General features: G+C 43.6%; 1 protein-coding gene across 1 annotated transcript in view; it reads left to right on the plus strand.

Annotated features, from left to right (window-relative positions):
• The window catches only part of htt (huntingtin), a 165,590-nt gene that overhangs the window by 5,031 nt on the left and 144,709 nt on the right, over positions 1-15,850 (plus strand). Inside the window, exons 4-11 of the mRNA XM_055061449.2 lie at positions 753-892; positions 1,163-1,304; positions 1,870-2,011; positions 3,390-3,553; positions 9,475-9,667; positions 13,635-13,703; positions 13,804-13,965; positions 15,067-15,188. Of these exons, the coding sequence (XP_054917424.1) occupies positions 753-892; positions 1,163-1,304; positions 1,870-2,011; positions 3,390-3,553; positions 9,475-9,667; positions 13,635-13,703; positions 13,804-13,965; positions 15,067-15,188 (1,134 nt within the window). The remainder of the gene's footprint in view (positions 1-752; positions 893-1,162; positions 1,305-1,869; positions 2,012-3,389; positions 3,554-9,474; positions 9,668-13,634; positions 13,704-13,803; positions 13,966-15,066; positions 15,189-15,850) is intronic.

A 15,850-nucleotide genomic window follows, 5' to 3' on the forward strand; every position in this document is an offset into this window, starting at 1 on the left:
TTTTTGTCTCTTCAAGACACCTCTTCATATGGTTAAAAAATTAAATTATGGGGTTTTACGTGCCAAAACCACTTTCTGATTATGAGGCACGCCGTAGCGGAGGACTCCGGAAATTTCGACCACCTGGGGTTCTTTAACGTGCACCTAAATCTAAGTACACGGGTGTTTTCGCATTTCGCCCCCATCGAAATGCGGCCGCCGTGGCCGGGATTCGATCCCGCGACCTCGTGCTCAGCAGCCCAACACCATAGCCACTGAGCAACCACGGGGGGTTCTTCATATGGTTGCCAAAGGTTCCAAGTTGAGCTCTGTGATGTGTTTTCTTGAGTCTTGGAGACTTGCTCTTGAAAACCAGTGCACAAAGAAAAGTGATGCACATGGTGCAGAACTTGGTTGTAGTGGGGGGGGGTGTTTGGTGTAGACTTCTTTCTTTGTTTCTTTTTTTTTGTTAGGTTGTGACACATTGCATTTAGGTGACACTGGCATTTGTTGTAATCTGCTAATATGATGCCAGCTGTTTGCTTGAAATACATTTAATTCTGGTGTAGCAGATATATTAGTCAAGAGTGTTCAATTTCATGGCCACCTTGCATTGTTTTCATTAGAATGTATCCATTTTCACGGATCTTTCTGCTACCAATATCTTGTGCTTTGTGGTGCTTTCAGCTGCTAGAAACTAATCCTGACAGTTTATCCACATTGCCACAAAAGTATTGACTCTATCATTATAGTGGCCTTGTTTCATATTTCAGACTCTTCTAGACTCTCATCTAGGACGGTTACAGGCTGAGCTGTACAAGGAAATAAAGAAAAACGGCCCAGGTCGAAGCTTACGTGTGGCCCTTGGCAAATTTGGAGACTTGTGCCATTTAATCAAGACACAAAAATGCAGGCAAGGATCCAGTTGTACCATACTGTTGCTGCGTCACTGTCAAAGTGTCTGCATTGCAGTGTTTTGCTCACATAGTCTTTTTGTTGCAATGAAACAGAGTCATCTTACTTTTTTTTTTATGACCATTAAGTTGTTTTTATCAGGTTAAATGTGTTTGTATCATTATAGTGGGGCAAAAACACGGAAAACTGCATGTCATTCAAATTTAAATAGTTATGCCATAAAAGTGTTTTCTGATTGCTTTTTGTGTGCTCTTTCTTGTCTACTCAGGGCATACACGGTGAACTTGATACCTTGCTTTGTGCGCATAAGCCAGCGTTCCGAAGAGGAGAGTGTGCAGGAGGCCTTGACAAACACTGTTGTTCGAGCCATGCCAATGCTTGGGCAATTCACCAACGACAACGACATCAAGGTTGGTAGTGTGAATTCATCATGGACAGGATATCAGTAACCAGGTGACATAGTATAGTTCAGTCATGTTTTAATAGACTCATGCCTGCAGCCAAAAACTTTATTAAGCGAAGACATTCCTTCCAAATCTGTTAGAAGGAATTTCTTCCCTCATTTATTTAAGCTGTAAATTTTGAGGTAGGAATAGTTTCATTTCTTCATTACAAAATAATAATTTGTTTTCTTTCAGCTTTTATTCATTTTGTTTTATGTGGCATGAAACACCATAATACAGGTTCTTATGTGCACAGTTTTTCAGTTGCTATTGCCAAGGAAGGATATTATGTGTCAGTGATTGTTATGAATCATAACTGAAAGTGTTAAATCTTCTGGTAGGGATGGTTACTGCCTGAATTCCTGCATTCTTTTTTTTTTTTTTGCATTTGTAAAGTGATTGCCTGCTTCAGTTGAGACATCGTGAGTCATCTAATTCCATTCATACATGCTCAATTGAATTTAAGTCTTGTGTGTCAATGCAGGTAAACCAATTTGCTAGTGTTTTAAGTACTGTATTGTTTTCTGTACAGATGCTGCTACGAACATTCTTGCCCAACCTGTCTTGTCCCTCAGCATTGGTTCGCCGTTGTGCAGCCCTATCCCTTGTAACCGTATGCCAGTGGTCTCGAAAGCCAAATGTCTTCCTGTTGTGGCTTCTCAACGACCTCTTCAGTACGTCCATTCGGTTTTGTACCTCAGTTTATCTTCTTGTAACCATCTCTCCTTCTAGCTTGTTTCATATAACTGCTCAGAAGTCTTTCATAGAAGGCACTGGCTTTACTTTAGGTTTCAACAAAGGCTTAAACAGTAATGTTTCAAAATAGGCTTTTTGAAATAAAAACATGCTGACTTCATAGCCATAGCATCAGTGGTAGCAAACATCAGAGGATAGGTGAGGTGCGGTAATTGACTACAATCACTAATAAACATTTTAACTGTATGTTTTGGGCACCTCACTGTCATTGGGAAATTGAAGCAAGCCATCTGTACATACTATATCAACTTATAAATGTGAAGAAATGTGAGGCCGGATGGATTGGGGCTCTCTGAGCACACGAAACCAAGACTCAGTGGCTGAAAAGTGTGTGTAACCACATTTTTCAAGCAAGGCATCAGTTCACTGAGCAGCGGAGACACACTGGGGCCCACGTTTGTGTTTTGTGTGAGTCTGGTTGCTCGGAGTCTGATCACTCTGAAGTGAACGTAGCATCGGTTTACTTCAAGAAAACCAGTTTTTAATATAAATGAAAGGTCTGTTGAATACCTGCTATAAGCCGAAATAATAATTTTAAAGAACAAGGCCATAGTAAAAAGTAGAGGTAAACCGTCCTGGACAATGTGCAAATGCTACCTATGCCCTGTGGCGACTGCATGAACTCATGGAAAGTGACCCCCTAGATACATTGCCAAGGCCAATATGCCCTTGGTACTTAGTAAGTTAAGATAAGTGTGTTGGTGTGTAGGCCCTATGACCATTGCTTATAAGTGTAGTTAACCCTTTCAGTGTCAGGTTTTCTCGGAGGTGACACACCCTCAGCATCAGTTTATTGTCTCTGAAAAAAAAAAGACATAGTTAATGGAAAATGCACTCTTCGTATCTGAGGGGAGAGAGCAGAGAATGTAAGGGATGTGCCAGTAACATGGCAGGACAGAAACACGGAAACGTACCGGGTACATCAGTGGCACTGAAAGGGTTAAATGAGTGAATAGGTGCAGTTCTTTCACCATAAATACAATGGTAATTGACTATGTATTGCATACACAAATGTTGAAAGGCATAGTTTTAACTATTCTTACTCAGTGACACTGAAGGCTGAAATGCAAATGCAATACTCACACCACTGAAAATTATGTGTGCCTTTAGCCAAGTGAACAGGTGTTTTACACACACACTTTTGGGACATATGGTCAAAATAGGAATACTACTATACTCAAATTATTAAGTGACCTGATTCTTGCTCATGCCACAGTGACGTTTTTATCAGACTATTTCTGGTGCTCTGTTTTGTTCTTGCTTCTGATCCAGTTGCCCTCTTTCAATTTTCTGCAGGCCTGGTGCTTCCAGTCCAGGAAAACCATCCAGCTCACACTATTGTTGGAGTCCTTGTTTGTTTCCGGCACTTGATTCCTCATCTGGGGAGCAAGCCCACTAAAGAAATGCCTGTACTGAAAGGGGCTGAAAAAGCTGGCCCAACATTGGAGCATTTTCTTAAGGTAGTCATTGTCCTTGAGCGTGCTGCTTAATTGCTTTCAAGCTGTTAAATCCAGTTTAGGAAGCCCAATTTACTTATTATGGTTTCATGACCTCGAGCATGGCCACCCAACAAAGACAGAAAAATATGCAGCATTTTCATATACAGTCGAACCCACTTATAGTGATACCGGTTTTAACAATATATCGGTTATAACAATGAGAACCTGCTGCACCGTCAACTTTTGTATGTTTTCCATGGTGAAATAACCTGCTTACTACTATGCATTGATGCCGCATTATCGGTTATAACGATGAAGTCTGGCTGCTAGGTCTCCAAGCTGAAAGGTAGTGAAATGCGAAATCCTTGAAAAGAAAAAAAAGAAAAGAAATTCGAGCCGCTGCACGATGGGCGGCTGCTTCAACAGCCACTGCGTGATCATTTTCCAGCCTTCTCCGCACGCCTCTCTCCTGTTGCTTTTCCACCCTTCCAAACACGACTGGGTTGTGCTCATAGCTCTAAGGCACCCCACCCTCCGAAACACAAATGGACCGTGCCAACTGCGCTGCTTGCAGATTGCTTGCATGTTGCTTGCTGGCTCCTCATTCAGCCCACATCTGCAAATGGCTTAATCACTTGCGTCCGTCTTTGTTGGTTGCGTCGAAAGCATTCCTGGCTGCGCGGTTTCTCAGCCTCGTTTGACCAACAGTTGGTTTGACTCGCCGCCGAAACGGAAGATGGCTGATGCGCCCGCTCATCATCAGCAATGCACGATGTTGCCGGTGAAAAGAAAGCGCATGGCTATAGATTTGGAAACTAAGTGCTTCTAACCAATCAGGCGACCGTCGCGAACATGCTTGCATCAGATAGCGGCGGCAACGACGCCAGCGATGACGCAGTAGGGCAGGTGGCCTTAACATTGCCCTCGCAGGAGGCCCGGCAGATGATTCAGTCCCTCCGGGGCTTCGTTTTTGCGAGGAACCTTCCACTGCACTACGTGGAGCACCTGGATGCCTTGGAGAAGAATGTCGAGCAAGCTTCGCGTAAAGCATGCAAGGCTGACGGACTAGGGTTTTCTCGTGCAAGCCAGTGAGAAGTAGAGATGCTTATGGGGATCTCGCCTCAGGGTTTGTTCTGGATTTCCCACTATTATAGTTTTCTCACATCAGCTCTGCCATCCCCCTATTTTGATTTTTTCATGCAATCTGGTCAGGCATGTACCCGGGGTGGGGGGGAGCTGAAATTAAGCGGCATGACACCCCCTCACCCACGCCACCGCTCCTTATACACATTCCTAAAGCGCCGCCAAATCAATCTTGAGACTTCACAGCTATTCGGCGGTCAACATTTTGCTGCCTCTTTCACTCTTTTGGATGCGGTAGTTATTGGCTTCTGCTGGGGTGTGAAGGCCAGTTTTCTCATCGATGCGGTGCCTGTGCGATTAACTCGAGATGCGTTCAATTGTCAGCATCTATTGCAACGTTCGCGATGTTGCTTAGTTAGTTCAACCTTCTTTGTTTAGACTGATCCAGGGACCAGGAAAGGGATTCAGTTTGTAGTCGGCTGGTCTGCATGCTTGTGAAAAGAGTTGCGGCTGGAGAAAAGGCCACTTGCATTTAACTTTTCCTTTTGCTTAATTATTTCCTAGAGTGACGGCTCACCGTGACACTGGCAGATCCTCGCAGCCATATTCACGTGATATGGGTTAGATAAGGTGGAAAATAAAATCATGCGAAACAGCGTCCATTATCAAACCCGGCAATAACCGTTAAACCCATGAGCAATATGAATGTCACCCATTACATCGTCTGGTTTTCCCTAGTTGTACGACACTTTTCGTTCAAGATTGGCAACTGGAAACAAGAATCGCAAGGAGTTGAGAAATTAAGCCATCTACTAAGGGAGAGAGCTAAGGCAACAGCCAAACATGAAGCAAAAGTGTAAATTAACAAATTTAACCGTTGTTTGTGAAAATATGTATGGATCAACATCTTTTTATTTAAGAAGGAAGGGAAGAAAATGCCGCTAGAAGTGGAGAATGATTCCATGTGTTTTGAATGATGCTTCTACAGTTATCAGTCAAGCCGTCTGACGTAGCCACTTCTCTATTGTGCTTATGTGGGTATTTTTCTAACCTTCCGCGGTGGGTGCAGTACGTATAGAACCGCAACGTCCTGCACTCTACGCGGTTGTATGGGACTGGCAGCCACGCACCGTTACGCAACTTCCCAAATAACAATGTGAGTCAGTTTTGCCACTTAACTTTATAGAGCAGTAAATGAGGGATTCAAAAGAACTGATTGTTCTGCAAATATATATTTCTCTATAATTCTTCCAGAGCTAATTAAAAAATACGCTACTAGAAATCTTTATTTTACACTTTCGCTTGTTTACTTGTTCTTTGCAGTGTTCTTCCTGAGCATCTTTCCTGCGCGAGTACATTTGATGTGGTTCCTTGTTTGTTATGAAAAGGAGAGGTATCTCACAGGTGTACCTGTGAGATACACCTAATTTCATTTCTCTTTTGCAGGTTTACGCATGTTTATGGCAAATGGTGGGCATTCACAATTGTACTAGTAAAGGTACCCCCTCCCCCTTCTATTGCATAGAAAGGTTACTTTGGGCTGCCCCCCCCCCAAAATATCCTGGGTACATGCCTGAACCTAGTTATAACAGTTATCAGTGATAGCAATGGAATTTTCTTGGCAGTTGAATATTGTTTAAATGGGTTTGGCTGCATTACGAAATAAAGCATATGGAAAAGAGCGAGGAGCGGGCTTCATTTGAAAAGAGAGCGTTTGAAAAAATAGGTGACTCACGCTCCACTTGCGAGCTCCATGTGTCGCACACGACTGCAAAATTTACCTGAGATGTTCACAGCAGCATATGCAATGCACAGACTGTTTTTTCACCAAGCCCAACGGGTAGTTCAAGACCTCTTTAAAACAGCCTAGACGTCGTATTGGAGAATTGGTAACCGAAGAGAAGCTTCTGTGTCTTCACTGCGGCTGCCATTTAAAGATTATGTTGCCGAGTCTACCAAAGTTCAAATTCTGCATAGTGTTATTGAGGAATTGCTACGAGCACTGGAGGCTAGTTTCGATGATACCTCCAGTGAAAGCTTTATATTCTAGACTCACCAGTCTGCCACAATTGTCAAATCTGGCAAATAGTTTAACTTAGGTTGTCAGTTTAGATGGTGCATGGTGTTGTTGGTAGAATTCTAGTGGAAATGTTGACAGTTCACAGAAAAATTCAATCAAATTGATCGATTTCTGTGGGCATACTAAGAAAGAGTTCAGTGGACAAGATTTCCAGTAGTTGTGAAATGTTTCAGCTTTTTCAGACCTGTTGCTAATATTTGGCTCTGGATCCATGTTATTAGGCTTTTATGTGCCATATTAGGACAACAATGCAATATGAAGAAATATGACCAGAATTTCTGCTTGTAGTGCTTTTGTCTGTTAAGCTGCAAGTTTATAAATGTGCATGTGTTCAGGGTGTCTACCAACCGGGAAAACCAGGAATTCTCAGGGATATTGAGTAGTCTGGAAAAACTCAGGGAAAACTCAGGGAACTTGTGCTTCTATCAGGGAAAATTAGCTGTAAATTTGTTGAAAGGGAACGAAAACATTTCAGAAACATCTCAAGGCTGAGTTCAAACCTGCCAGTGAGACAGCTGCTGCCAATATTTTTTCTAATGCTGTGGTGGCAGTGCGCAGTGTTTACAGGGAGATGGACCCTACCTTTAATAACAACATAACAGTGGTTTATGATGGGACATGGTTAACATGTGGCCATACATCCCACATAGGTGTCGGCACTGTAATAGAATTTTTCACAGGACTGGTGCTCAGTTGTGTGGTCCTATCAGACTGGTGCCATGGTTGTACGCTTGGCCCCAAAGAAGGGGATGAAGGCTATGATGATTGGAAGCATCACACGTCTGCCAAAAAAACACAGATATGAACTCTGGCAGAATAGAGGTTGAAGCAGCATTGACTCTATTCAGGAGGTGCTTTAGCAAACATGGTTTGCGATATACAAACATTGTGATGGTGACAGTAGAACCTTTGTAGCACTTTGTCGGGACAAGACTTATGGATTTATTCCATTTACAAAGGAGGACTGCATTAATCATGTCAAGAAAAGAATGGGGACGGCTATGCGTGCTCTTATCACAAAAGGCAAGAAAGGGCAATCTCTTAGAGGGAAAGATGGCCTCCCTCAAGATTTAATAAAGAAACTGACAAACTACTATGGCATGGCTCTGCATGACGACAACGTTCAAGACATGCAAAAGACCGTGATGGCAACATATCATATAACATCTACCGATGAAGACCCCCATCATCAAGTTGGTGCCAACATCAGGCTGCAGAAGCAGAGAAGCCTCCACCTCCTCACAAGTACCGGCTTAGAGAGCATGTTGCCGATGTATTGCTGCCCGTGTGCCAACGCCTTTCTGACATGCAGCTCCTCAGCTGTTGCCTATTGAAAAAAACCCAAAACGCTGCCGAAAGCCTTCATTCGGTCATATGGTCGCTGCTGCCAAAAGATACAAACGCATCATTGGTTGCGACAGAGACAGCTATCCATGAGGCAGTCTACAAATACAATGCTGGGGCCCACCGTGCATATGCTGAGTATTGTGCAACACTTGGACTGCAACTGGGACAACATGCTCTTCGCAGAGCAGTGGAAAGGGATGTCTTGCGGGAAAAAAAAGTCAAGCAAGGCACATCAAACCATAGGCAGGGCACTAAAGAAGCCGCGCACTGAAAAGGACATAAAAGACTACAACCCCGGTGCCTTTTGATAATGTAAAATCTAAGGTACAACTTTGAAAGCCTTTTTCTCAAAATGACTTTTCGTGCTTCCTCCTTTGCTTGTACCACTGATTTCTTCGTGACCACTAGGTCTATTTCAGTTCCATTTTTTTCCCTGTATTCCTGGATGTACTGTCCAGGGCATGACACTCTTGCTTTTGCAGTTTGACTTTACTACAATTAACAATTCGGCTACTTGCTCACAGCCTAAACGCCTGTGGTACAGTCACCTCTTAAAAAACGAGAACTAAAAAAAATTGCATTGCAAATAAAAAAATCTAAGAATGTCACAGGACCTCAACCATTCATCTTGGAATGCAGAGTGCTTTGCACAAGTGTCCTATCATATTTTTTAAGTGATTCAGGCTTGGAACAAGGCCAGAAGAAGAAAAATATTATACATAAAAAAAGTTCTCAAGATATCTTTATGAAATTTATGCAGTAGTATCACAGAAACGTTGCTGATAAGTCTGCCAATTTTCATAAAAATCCACGAAGAAATAAGAAAGTTGTTATCGAATGCCACGTCCACTTTTAAAGCAGTGAAACACAACACTGAGGCGTCGTACGCGGGCTGAGAGTACGTCAGGACAGTTGAGGTTGACTTACGAGCTGTTGTGAGAGAATCTCAATTGTGAGAAAATTCGGGCCTCATACCACTGAGCTGGCTATCAGTTGATAGAAATAGCTCATATTCGAAAATACTTGCTTCTGTACGCATCTCCTTTTTATTCGTGTTTGAGAATGTCCGACTTGATTTGCAATTTTTTTCTAAGACATTTTATTTGCTGCGCATTTTACTAACCCCTCCCTTCTATTATCTTTTTGAATAAAATAAGCACTACTCCTAGTATCCAAACTGGATTAAGCAGTTTTTTTTTTTTTTTTTTTCACATGCTCAAAGAGTGACAGCATCGGGCGACATGGTTTCCCATCTTAACATAAAACAAAGTTTTGCCTCACTCAGGGAAATTTGCAAAGGCACTCAGGGAATTTGTAAATGTCAACTTGGTAGACACCCTGGTGTTGCATTTTTGTTGTCATGTGTCACATGAGGTACAGATATTCTGAAAGCAACTTTCTTGAAACCATCCTCACTTTTTATATTGTTCAGATTTATGAGCTACTGCTGTACCATATAAGCAACACGGACCAGACAGTGGTGACGGCTGCATTGGAAGCCTTAAACCAGCTGTTGACAACACCTCCGCCTGCACTCCTTCACGTGCTGGTGAGCCCAAATGGTCTGACGCAGTCATTCATCCATGCTCCAAACCGCAGACCTGTTTCTCGTGCTGACACCTCAGGTGAGCTTCCTGTGCTCGTAAACGGCAATGCAAAGCGAAGCACATTGTTTTCCTGATTGCTAAACCTGCTTGTTCACGTTGTAGTTATGTTCATCTAATGTTGGCACAAGTCGTTATTGCAACATTAACAAAGCGGCAACCATATAATACTCAATAATTGCTTGTACAGTATACTTGGTCAACTCCAGTTAATTTGATCCCAATTGAAGGCCTTGGCCACTGCCCATTCATTTCTGGGGGCCCAAATTGTGTTATTTCAATCCTAAAATTGACCTTTGCCATATAATTCAAACTTGAACAGTCAGTATGCATGTGCCTGACCCCTATGGTCACCACAATAGTGATCTCTCTAATGGCAGAGCCTGTCTCGACAAAGCTTACGGGGCAGTGAATTCGTTAAACATGTCATCTCCTGTCAAAAACACCTATTGTTGGCCTGCCCTAGGAATATTTTCAAGCAATAACGGTAGCTCACAAGAACACTAGGGTAAAGCTTAGGACTTCTGAAAGAGCTACCTTCGCAACATACTCCCTTGATAACTGGGCCAAGTCTGCAGCTGGCCTAGCTGCTTCTCTAGCATTACATTGGCGCAGTATCTCGTCGCACTCAATCTGGTCCTTATCAACGGACTCCTCAGCAGCTACGCCATGGTCTATGGATTGGGCATCACCTATAAACGTACTGATATTGTCACAGGTACTATAGCCCTTTGTTTGGCTTTCGACCAAAATCTGCTATCGACTTCCTCCCACTTTCATTGCGTCCAACCTACAGATTTCTCAAGCCGCTATTGTCTTTGTTTGATTGCCTGCTCCAAACATTGAATCTTTGTCCAATGCTGCAATTACCTTCCTTTTTATTTTCCTTAGTTCTTTTCCCTGCGAAATTCTTTTCAGTTCCTGCCTGGCTTCTTTCTGTTTTTGCCTAATTTCTTTCTGTTCCTGCCTAATTGCTTTCTATTACCTAGATATTCGATGATTTCCAAATCATTGTCACTTTGGAGAATGGTTTTTAGAACCTTTGCTTCAGTTAAGTCCTTCTCTATGTCTCTCTTGAGCTCTTCACACAACCACAACAGGTTAGCTCTTGTCAAACTCAATAGGACCATGGTCGCTACTTTAAACTTTAGCTCTGCTGCCACGCAGTACTTTCTGCACTACCCATGCAAATCAGAATACAAGTAAAAGATCCCGAGCGATTAAAATCTACTAACCCATATAAATTGAAGCCTGGTAAATCTTACAGCCAAAGTCAAACGCTTGCCCACAGAAGCAGCACCATGTCACCAGTCAGTTGCAAGAGGTGGTCATTCCCAAGTCGCCTCCAACTTGATTGGAATACTCGCTGGTCATCATAATAATAATAATCATCATCATCAGCCTGGTTACGCCCGCTGCAGGGCAAAGGCCTCTCCCATACTTCTCCAACTACCCCGGTCATGTACTAATTGTGGCCATGTTGTCCCTGCAAACTTCTTAATCTCATCCGCCCACCTAACTTTCTGCCGCACCCTGCTACGCTTCCCTTCTTTTGGAATCCAGTCCGTAACCCTTAATGACCATCGGTTATCTTCCCTTCTCATTACATGTCCTGCCCATGCCCATTTCTTTTTCTTGATTTCAACTAAGATGTCATTAACTCTCGCTGGTTCCCTCACCCAATCTGCTCTTTTCTTATCCCTTAACGTTACACCCATCATTCTTTCCATAGCTCGTTGCGTCATCCTCAATTTAAGTAGAACCCTTTTCGTAAGCCTCCAGGTTTCTGCACTGTACGTGAATACTGGTAAGACTTTTCTCTTGAGGGATAATGGCAACCTGCTGTTCATGATCTGAGAATGCCTGCCAAACGCACCCCAGCCCATTCTTATTCTTCTGATTATTTCACTCTCATGATCTGGATCCGTGGTCACTACCTGCCCTAAGTAGATGTATTCCCTTACCACTTCCAATGCCTCGCTACCTATCGTAAAGTGCTGTTCTCTTCCGAGACTGTTAAACATTACTTTAGTTTTCTGCAGATTAATTTTTAGACCCACCCTTCGGCTTTGCCTACTCAGGTCAGTGAGCATGCATTGCAATTGGTCCCCTGAGTTACTAAGCACGGCAATATCATCAGCGAATCGCAAGTTACTAAGGTATTCTCCATTAACTCTTATCCCCAATTCTTCCTAATCCAGGTCTCTGAATACCTCCTGTAAACACGCTGTGAATAGCATTGGAGAGATCGTATCTCCCTGCCTGACGCCTTTCTTTATTGGGATTTTGTTGCTTTCTTTATGGAGGACTACAGTAGCTGTGTAGCCACTATATATATCTCTCAGTATTTTTACATAGGGCTCATCTACACCCTGATTCGGTAATGCCTCCATGACTGCTGAGGTTTTGACTGAATCAAACGCTTTCTTTCTGGCATATTTCCAGCATGATAGACCATCACAAACAGTTGTGGGATTCACTCTGACGAGGGGCTGAAGCACACAGCTGACGCGACCTTGCCCAGTTCGGAGCACGGGCGGCCATCTTCTCCGTCGGCGGGGTCACCGGCCGTCCCGCTCATGACTTTAGTCCATAGTGCGTGGCAATCGGTGGATGCTCGAGTGCCTCCGCCTCGGAGGAGTAAACGCCCCCTTTTTTCTAAAGTTGTATCCGACTATAGCTGCATTAAAGGCGCCTGCTTTTAACCCCTCTGTCCTCCCTAGATCCCTAGGCCAGGGAAACCCGCAGTCACAGCATCTTCCAATCGGAGCGCTCATAGTCGCCTTGAGGGCGAGAATGCACACAACCACTCCAGCACCTTTGTTCACGGAATGCCATCACAGAAATACCCCCGGGTGCACATGGCTCACTATCCCAGAGAAAGAAGAGTATGCTCATAGACAGGGGTGTCTGTCACGCCTGACTCCATTTGCGTGTCTTGGGTCCTGGTATGGCCCAGCAGCGACCGTAACGAAGCGGCGTATAATGCACTTTCACTGGAGTTTCTTGGTCCCAGCGTCAGGGTTGGCAACCAAGTGCCATCCATCAACCTCGTAGCCGTCAAACGTGTCTCACCTTGGTGTCACCACAGGTCTGTCCGGGGTGACGTATTGTGAGCCTCACGAAGTGATTCGTTGCAGTAGGGTAGGAGAGGCTGGAAGGTCGCTTCCCCCACTGCCCAGTCGTAACACCTTCACCGACAGCCTGTTCAATCGATCTCAGTGTGCGGAGCAGCCTTTGCTAATTTGTTCAACTTACATTTGAGGGCACTAAAAGCGCAGTGCGTTAGCCGGCAGTCACGTGGCATTTTTTAAATGTCGCCCACTTTAATGAAAGGCTGGAAAAAAATTAAACAGGGCAGTTATCTTAGCATAGGTGAAATAATCTAATGTTTCTGAACAAGCGCTACAACTTTTGCATTGAAGATCTTTCGCTAGAGTAAATATTTAAAAAGTTAATTAAGCAATCTTTGTTAGTTACCCAGCTTGGCGGACTGTAAAAAAATATCATGACGTGCTCCATATGGCTCAGTACAATAGTGCTGCAATTCGACACGCGTAGCGCCTATGTTTATTTTTTTAATACTTGGCTGAAGTTAGCTGAAACACCCTGTATATCTGCACTTCACAATGGTGCGTGGCACATAGCACACATTGAGCTGTGCGATGAGCGAAAGTGGACCACCTAGGCAGTGTCAACCATCGCAGTATTTAAAGTGCCCTTTGTGTGGCCCAAAGTCCATGTACCTGTTACTCATAGTTTCCGATTGGGGAGTGCTTTGTGGACTGTTCTTTGGTTATGGAAATATGGAGAGGATGATCATCATGTGGTGAAATCTGTGTATAGCTTCTTGCCTGTTGGTCTAACTTTCTACCTTCTTTTTACTCTCCTTTTCCAGAGATTGTGTTGCTAAGTGAATGAAAAAAATTTTCCTGGGATGAAACTGTATGGAAGTGTGGTGCCTGTACTTTTGCTTTCTTCTTTAAAGGGATGGGATCTTCCTTGAACATAGAAGAAGAAGTGGAACTTGTTGATGAAAATGATGACTCTCCATTAGGTATGTGCTCTTGGCCTTTGTAGCATTTTGCGGTTGTGTCATTGGCATTTATGCCACATTTTATTTGAAAATAGTGTTAATTGTCCTTTTTCTCACCTAGTAACATGTGCCATTCAAAGCCGAACTTCATCTGAGCACCCTTCTGAAGCAGAGGATGGCTCTGGGGGCCTTCCTGAGGATATTGAAGCAGCAAGTATAGCATCCTGTGATGGCGAGGACTCTGACTTCTCAATTGCCAGTACAGCTCCTACACACCTTCTTGGTGAGTTCCTTATATTACTTCCACAGCTTGCATTATGATGAAGCGTATCTTTTCTTCTCAAACCACTTCCTTTGCATACCGGTTGGTTTAAAGCAGGCGTGGGCATGGGAATGTCACATCGATCACTGCTGTGAACTTCATGGCCTCAAAATACAGCTCCAACCAAGGAAATGACATCAGCACTTAGAGACCATCTTAAAAGCAGCAGGACCACATTATGACCCAATTTTTCTTATTTATTTATTGCATCATGCCAGAAGAATGGGCAGAGGCTTCTGTATGGGAAGCAACAGTAGCTTTTAGTAGTTTTTTGTAGTTTTGGTAGTTTTTAACACTCAGCTAGCCTCGAACCACTTGAAACTCAAGGTCAGACCACACGCATGCTTGCAAGCATGCGCTCACTCCTGGCTGCTCCTGGTTAGATGCCTTGGCAGACTTCGCTTCATAATGAGCTTCAAAGTGTGCAAGTTGGAAGTGGCTACTATCTATCGGTCAGGCTGGTGCAGAACAAAAAGCCAATCCGCACCACATAGCACAGCCAGACAGGAGCATGTGAGCGTCAGCATGCACTCTAGCCCTGTCGTGCAGGAAGCAAATGCTGTAATTGCATGTAGCTGCGGTCTGCTACGTAGCGTAGATAACGCGGCTGTCTTGGGGTGCCGCGATGAGTCCACTAGCTGAGCACACTGCAGCTCGCTGAGGACACCCACGTTTGAAGCGTCATAGGTACCAAAGTCGAAAATAGTGATGTCTACATGAACATTCAAAATCCAATTTGAACTGCGCATTACGGTTGCGTTCACTAGGCAGAACGTTGTGGGTGCATCCTGCTCCGCCGTAGCCTTCACTCTGCAAATAATTGAAGAAGGAGCGGAAGCACCGTGAACGGTATGTTTGTTTGCCAATAGCTCTGCTTCTGCTGAATGCATTGAAAAACTTTTTGTGGCAAAGTATTTCTGAAATAGTCTAATTTAACTTCAAATGCATTTCTCAACTTCGATAAAAAGTGGTTCAGCATCTCTTTAAAAGATAACACTGTTCACAATTTCTATAAAGCATACTACTGTTTTTAATTTTCATAATGCTTTCTTCTTTCTTTAGCTTTAGACAGTCCTATGCGTCGTCCTTGTTCACTGAAGAAATTGGACCTGAAGGCAGAAGAGGAGGGCATGTGGGATAAGGTCTCCATCAACTCTTCTCCTGGCTTCAAGGTGGAATTTGTGGTGAGCATTGTAGTGCTTTTTCATAATCGATTCCAAAATGTTATCATTCATGGCTGTGTGTGCAAACACTAGCTTTATTGATGCCTTGTATGTAATATACATACATACATAGTTTAGGCTATATACATTTTGTTTTTTTTGAAAGGGACAATAAGGACACAAAGTCATGTATCAATGTGAGTGGCATCACAGCACTGCAGTTTATGTAGGTTCACTTTTGCGATTGACATCGACTCTCCGGCTGGGAGCGCGGCGCCCGTGAGGAGAAAGGTGCATGGCACTTCGCTTGAAATTTCAGCTCTTCTCGCGGCGCGTAGCGGTGTAATACGTTGTAGACACAATCGTTAGCACACATTGTATGCACTGTGCTTGTGAGCTCAAGATTGCCAGACCTGGTGAGGCGCCCTTTAAGATAATACGTTGTAGACACAATCGTTAGCACACATTGTATGCACTGTGCTTGTGAGCTCAAGATTGCCAGACCTGGTGAGGCGCCCTTTAAGATAACCTCACTCACCACCTGTCTTTTGTTTTGGCATTTCTTCTGGCTTACCAGCTCCCCACATGCAGTAAGACTGACATTTTGGGTGTTTCCAAAAGCATGAGTTATAAATCTAGATTAACTTGGTTGGTATATGGCTTTGTGTCTGTTGAAGAGAATC

The sequence above is a fragment of the Dermacentor andersoni genome, chromosome 1 (assembly GCF_023375885.2).
Source record: "Dermacentor andersoni chromosome 1, qqDerAnde1_hic_scaffold, whole genome shotgun sequence".
Taxonomy (NCBI): Eukaryota; Metazoa; Arthropoda; class Arachnida; order Ixodida; family Ixodidae; genus Dermacentor; species Dermacentor andersoni.